General features: G+C 49.7%; 1 protein-coding gene across 1 annotated transcript; it reads left to right on the top strand.

Moving 5' to 3' along the window:
* The first annotated feature begins 3,223 nt into the window (after positions 1-3,223).
* SRXN1 (sulfiredoxin 1) lies at positions 3,224-5,972 on the top strand. The gene is made up of 2 exons (XM_048497193.1): positions 3,224-3,443; positions 4,946-5,972. Exons 1-2 carry the CDS (start codon positions 3,252-3,254, stop codon positions 5,147-5,149), a joined length of 396 nt encoding a protein of 131 aa, XP_048353150.1. The 5' UTR covers positions 3,224-3,251; the 3' UTR covers positions 5,150-5,972.
* The last annotated feature ends 438 nt before the right edge of the window (positions 5,973-6,410 follow it).

Consider the following 6,410-nt stretch of genomic DNA (forward strand, 5'->3'; position numbering starts at 1 on the left):
ACGACACACAAAGGCCAGCGGACACAGACAAAAGTTTAGAAACTTGGAAACGCGTGAAATATACGTACGGTCTTGTCTAATATCAATATGTTTTTATCTTTTAATACCATAAATATGCACAATTTCTTTTTTAAACGTTACAAGAAAAGAAAAAGAAAAAAATCAGACTTCTTCTCTGGTATGAAGGGAGAGCCAAAATTTGTTATGGGGATTTCCAGATAGCCGGGGGGGGGGGGGGGGGGTGCTGTGCCCCTAACCACAGCAATGTCAAGGGATAATTGTAGAACAGTGATGGCGAACCTTTTCGAGACCGAGTGCCCAAACTGCAACCCAAAACCCACTTATTTATCACAAAGTGCCAACACGGCAATTGAACCTGAATGCTGAGGTTTTGGTTTAGAAAAAATGGTTGGCTCTGAGGCGTGCGGTTACTCGGGAGTAAGCTTGGCGGTAGTTGTTGGCTTTGCTTTGAAGCAACTGTGCAACTCTTCCAATGGGTGAATCACGACCCTAGGAGGGTTTACTCAGAAGCAAGCCACATTGCCAGCAACCGAGCTTACTCCCAGGTAAAGGATCGCGCTTTAGTTCTTTGCATGAAAATCAGTGGGGTTTGACAGCGCTTAACAGGGTTACCTACACTGCTTCCCCAAAACTAGGTCTTAGGTTTAATGCTAATAATCAAGCCCAGTGGCCCAGGTCAGTCTAGATGTGTGCATGTGGTGTGTGTGTGATTTTCCGCCCCCAACATGATGAACTCTGTTTGTGCGTGCCCACAGAGAGGGCTCTGAGTGCCACCTCTGGCACCCGTGCCATAGGTTCGCCATCACTGTTGTAGAAGGTTTATTTTTCTATAGAACGAGCTCATGCTCCAAGTTTGTGCCAAAAATTAAACAGTTACTGCTCACCCACTTAGTTGGTGGCAGCCACCGATCCTTGAGTTCACAAAAGATGAATGTATATATCTCCCTTCCGCTTATGGCATCTATATACCCATTAACAGATCCACAACTTCCCTTGGTTTACAAGTTACACTGAAATGTCTACATTAGCTAAAAAATCTAGAACGTGTGGGGTTAGCATGAAATGGACTCATTCAGTAAAAGTTGAATGGAAAGCAATTAATCCAGGATCCATTCGTGTCAGTCGGGTCTCAATCTTTTAATTTGATTTTCTCCACTCACACCCCGACAACAGTCCGCTTAATCCAGCATGTTAGAATCATCGAGTTGGAAGAGACCCCCAAGGGCCATCCAGTCCAACCCCCTGCCATGCAGAAACACACAATCAAAGCACTCCTGACAGGTGGCCATCCAGCCTCTGCTTAAAAACCTCCAAAGAAGGAGACTCCACAACCCCCCAAGGTAGCGCAGTTTTTCCTGCTGTTCAGGTGGGATCTCTTTTCCTTCCCCTTGAACCCGTGACTCCTGGTCCTAGTCTCTGGAGCAGCAGAAAACAAGCTTGCTCCCTCTTCAACATGGCATCCCTTCAAATATTTAAACATGGCTATCATGTCACCTCTTAACCTTCTCTTCACCAAACTAAACACCCCCAGCTCCCTGAGTCTCTCCTCGTAGGGCATGGACTCCAGACCTTTGACCATTTTGGTCGCCCTCCTCTGGACCCGTTCCAGCTTGCCAAAAGCCTTCTTGAATTGCGGTGCCCAGAAGTGGACACAATATTCCAGGTGAGGTCTGACCCATGCAGAATAGAGTGGATTTGATTCCCCACTCTGCCGCTTGAGCTGTGGAGGCTGATCCGGTGAACCAGTTTAGCTTGTGCACTCCAACACATGCCAGCTGGGTGACCTTGGGCTAGTCACAGCTTCTGGGAGCTCTCTCAGCCCCACCTACCTCACAGGGTGTTTGTTGTGAGGGGGGAAGGGCAAGGAGATTGTCAGCCCCTTTGAGTCTCCTACAGGAGAGAAACGGGGGATAAAAATCCAAACTCTTCTTCTTCTAAACGGAGGACCTCAGATTCTCCCTTTAAATCCATGCCGAAGGGGGTGGATTTAAAGGAGAATCTGGGGAAATTTGGGGGGTGCCTGCTGTCAGGGGTGCAATGGTTAAGCTAGCGGCACCAAACTTTTACGGTATCTTTAGGAGACTCTGCTAATGACACCACCCAGGTTGGTTAAGTTTGGTTCACGGGGTCCAAAGTTATGGACCCTCAAAGGTGTAGTAGCCCCATCTCCTATTAGCTCCCATTGGAAACAATGGGGAATGGGGGCACCCCCTTTGGGAGTCCATAACTTTGGACCCCCTGGACCAAACTTCACAAAACCTGGGTGGTATCAATAAGAGACTCTCCTGATAATACATCCCAGGTTTGGTGAAGTTTGGTTCAGGGGGTCCAAAGTTATGGACCCTCAAAAGTGTAGCCCCCATCTTCTATTAGCTCCCATTGGAAACAATGGAGGATGGGGAACCCCCTTTGGGAGTCCATAACTTTGGACCCCCTGAACCAAACCTCACCAAACCCGGGTAGTATCATCAGGAGAGCCCCCCGAACAATCCCTGAAAGTTTGGTGCTGCTAGCCCAAACAATGCGCCCCCTGCAGGCCAAAAACCCAAAAAGCACTAAAATGTTTTAAAAACCCACAAACGGGTGGGCGGAGCTTCGGACATGAATGGGAGGGGGTTCAAACCCGAGAACCCCCCCCCCCCCTTACCTACGTCCATGGCGTAAGCCCCTTTGAGTCTCCTTACAGGAGAGAAAGGGGGGCTATAAATCCAAAGAGGGATAATATAAATCCAAACTCTAAAGACCGCTATAGAAACTAAATGCAATGCCAAGAGATCTCCCGGGACCGCCGGGAGGCTGGCAACCCTCGCGTCCAGGGAGTGCACGAACGATTCTCCTTTAGAGGCGGCCCTTCTCTCCCAGGTTCGAGGCTGCCGGTCCGGTTTCCCCCGCCGGCTTTTCTGCAGTCTCACGGTGACGGCTAAGCCCGGCCCAGGAAACGCGTTTGCAAGCAGTGAGTCACCGCTCGGAGCCTTCGCAACGAGAGGCGCCCGGCAGGGGGGCGCCGGCGGAACTCCGCTCGCCCAGGGGGGGCGCCGGCAGCTTTGGAGCCGGGCGTCGTGGGGTGTTGCCTTTGCAGTCAACCCCCAACCCGAGAACCAAGGCCAGGCGACGCCTATGGAGGTAAAGGGGGGCTTGGAAAGGTTTCTATAGCAACCCCCCCCCCCCGCCTGCGGTCGATTGGTGCGGTCCAGGCCGGCCTCTCCAGACGGGTATAAAGCTCGGGGGAGATGAGCAGGCGGCGCGTGGTGGGCGCGGGGCGGCGGTGGGTTTGCAGCGCGACCATGGAAGGGGAGGGTCCCCGCAGCATCCACTCGCAGGGCATCGCCGCCACCCACCACGTGCCCATGCGGGTCATCATCCGGCCCCTCCCGCCGGTCCTGGACGAAGACAAAGTGGGGAGCCTCATGCGGACCGTCCAGGTAAAGAAGGAGCCGCCTTGGGGCTGGTTCCCTGGAGGCAGCGGCCGTAGAAACGGAGAGCTGGGAGGGGGACACCCAGAGGTCATCCAGCCCAACCCCGGCACCACGCAGGGAATTAACGCGTCCCTCCTCTTCCCTCTGCCGTGCCCAGAAGGTGCGGGGGAAACGGGACAGGGTAAAAACAAAGATCTGGATGATTTGAAACGGATCCTCGTGAGTTCGGATGATTTTTACATGGGCACGGAATGAAGCCACCGTGTTGCTGTGGCGCGTGTCCTCGGCCCCTTCCGCACACGCAGAAGAATGCACTTTTTCAACCCACGTTCACAATTGTTTGCAAGTGGGTTTTGTTATTCCGCACAGGAAAATCCAGCTGCACTCAAAGTGGATTGGAAGTGCGTTATTCTGCATGCGCGGAAGGGGCCTTAGTCTGTAGGCAGAAAGAAAACACAGTCACACGTCCAACGCTTCGTGGGGCCGCTGTGATGCAAAAATGTAATTGCAGAGCCACTGTGGTGCCACAAAGCCTCGGCTGCATGGTTGTTTTGTCCAGATCTGCGGGGACACGAGCTGTGGTCTGACGACCCCGTGCGAAATTCAGGATGATCCATGTGGGCCCGTGTTTTTTAATCACGTTTTGGCCCTGCGGTGGCACCACGAAGCCTCAGGTGCATAATTGAGATCCGTAGCTGGGGATGAGCTGTGATTTGGTGGTGATTTTGGAATGACTTAGTCAGAGGTGGGATCCAGCAGGTTCTCACCAGTTCCCGAGAGTGGGTGACTAATTCTTTGTGTATGCCGAGAGGGGGCGACTAATTGGGTCCGCTTTTCCATTAGAAATTCCATTAGGTCCCAAAATCATAAAGTCCTGTTGTTTCCTATGTGGCTGGTTAGCGAAGGTGGAAAACAGGATAACTCTCCCTGTTGGGCTGTTTTAAAAACATGTTTTAGAAACATGGTAAAGTTCCTTGTTTAAGGAAAGTCTCCTTCTTTTGATTTCTAGAAACAACATTAAGTATTTGAAAGTATTAAGCATTGGACAGGCAGTCAATTAGAGGAGAAGTGGTTGTTTCTGTTGGCAGTAGACGATAGGACTTGCTATAATGAGTTTAAATTATGGACAGAAAGATACCAGCTGGAAATTAGGAACTTTTTTTTTACAGTAAGAGTTTATAACAGTAACAGAGAAATTATTAATGCCCCACCCCCGGAATGCCCAGCCATGCCCCCGTCGTGCCCCGCCCAGCCCCATTGGCGCTACGCCACTGTTTGAATCCCACCACCATGGGAAGCTGTTACTAAAAGTTTTGGATCCCACCACTGGACTTAGTGCAAAACTTTCAACCACTTTTTTGCACTGCTCCAGTACCACGAAGCATGGGTGTCTGTCATGGGGAGAGGAAGGGAAATAGTGCAAACATTCACATCCAGTTTGGGGGTGTCGTGGGGAAACAGTCCCAGACCCCCTGCGATTTATCCACCCCTCTTTCTTTCCCCGCCAGGAGGATGCCGAGCAAGTGCCCCCGATAGATGTGCTCTGGATCAAAGGCACCCAGGGGGGCGACTATTTCTACTCCTTCGGCGGGTGTCACCGTTACGAGGCCTACAAGCGCCTGAACAAGGAGACCATCCCGGCAAAAATCGTCCGATCGACCGTCAGTGACTTGCGCACCTACCTGGGCTCCTCTCTACCTGACCTGCGATAGCGTGGGACCCCCACCGTTGCCAGGGGCTTGTTCTGTGGCAACTTTGGGACAACTAGAAACCCCGAATCTGTCCGAGGCCTTGGGCGTTCTCCCATCCTTCTTGGACCTCTGGGATGAGTTTCCGTATCTTCTGCTTCCATCATGCAGGTTTTTCTTGCATCCTTCTGGTCTCCAAACCAGCTTTCTGTAAGAAGGCTCCACCCTATTAAAAACATTATTATGTAGGTGCACTATATAAGTATAGCCAATCCACTTTGGCACCCAAAGGTTAATACACTTCTCCCAAGACAATAATTATTTTTGAATCTTTGTAATATAACGTACATGCAAAAAAATGCTTCTCTAATGGTTCACCAAAATAAATCGTTCAGACTTACAAGCGACTACAATATTTACAATGCAGAGACATCTTTTTTTAGTGGTTGAAACAAAAAAATCATTACAACTTACACATTTGTCAGTCATCAATCATCAGTCCTATTCTGGCGTAGACAATCTTTTTTTTGATTATTTAAACAATGAAACGTAACAACGTACACATTTGTCAATAATCACTTAATAAATCATATTTTTGGCTTCTGCGTATTTTGTCTTGGGCTGACGAGACTCCGGTAGGTTTGGTCTCGGAAATCCGAGACCAAACCTACCGGAGTGATGATTAACAAATGTGTATGTTGTTAAGTTTAATTGTTTAAATAATAATAAAAAAGATGTAAATATTGTAGCCACTTGTGCATCTGAATGATTTATTTTGGTGAACAATTAGAGAAGCAATGTATTGTCGAAGGCTTTCACGGCTGGAATCACTGGGGTGCTGTGTGGTTTCCGGGCTGTATGGCCGTGTTCTAGCAGCATTCTCTCCTGACGTTTCGCCTGCATCTGTGGCTGTCAGATCCTCTGAAGATGCCAGCCACAGATGCAGGTGAAACGTCAGGAGAGAATGCTGCTAGAACACGGCCATACAGCCCGGAAACCACACAGCACCCCAGATTAGAGAAGCATTTTTTTGCATGTACATTATATTCAAAAATAATTATTGTCTTGGGACAGGTGTCTTAGCCTTTTGGGTGCAAACGTGGATTGATTGTACTTGTTTAAAAAGGTGACAGGCGTTTCTCCGCGGGGAAGGTGGGCCCAGCATCGGTTGGTTCTCTTTGCTGTCAAGATGGACCTTTTCTTTTGTTATCAGCTTGAGATCTAACATGGGGTGAAAGAGAGAACTGGGATGGAGACAGCTCGATATTTGCAAACGGGCATCGCT

Source organism: Sphaerodactylus townsendi, linkage group LG05 (genome assembly GCF_021028975.2).
Source record: "Sphaerodactylus townsendi isolate TG3544 linkage group LG05, MPM_Stown_v2.3, whole genome shotgun sequence".
In the NCBI taxonomy this organism is placed as follows: Eukaryota; Metazoa; Chordata; class Lepidosauria; order Squamata; family Sphaerodactylidae; genus Sphaerodactylus; species Sphaerodactylus townsendi.

Coding starts and splice junctions, on each gene's coding strand:
- SRXN1 (XM_048497193.1), top strand. CDS start 3,252: ATGAGCAGGCGGCGCGTGGTGGGCGCGGGGCGGCGGTGGGTTTGCAGC. Junction 3,444..4,945: donor GCCTCATGCGGACCGTCCAG/GTAAAGAAGGAG, acceptor TTTCCCCGCCAG/GAGGATGCCGAGCAAGTGCC.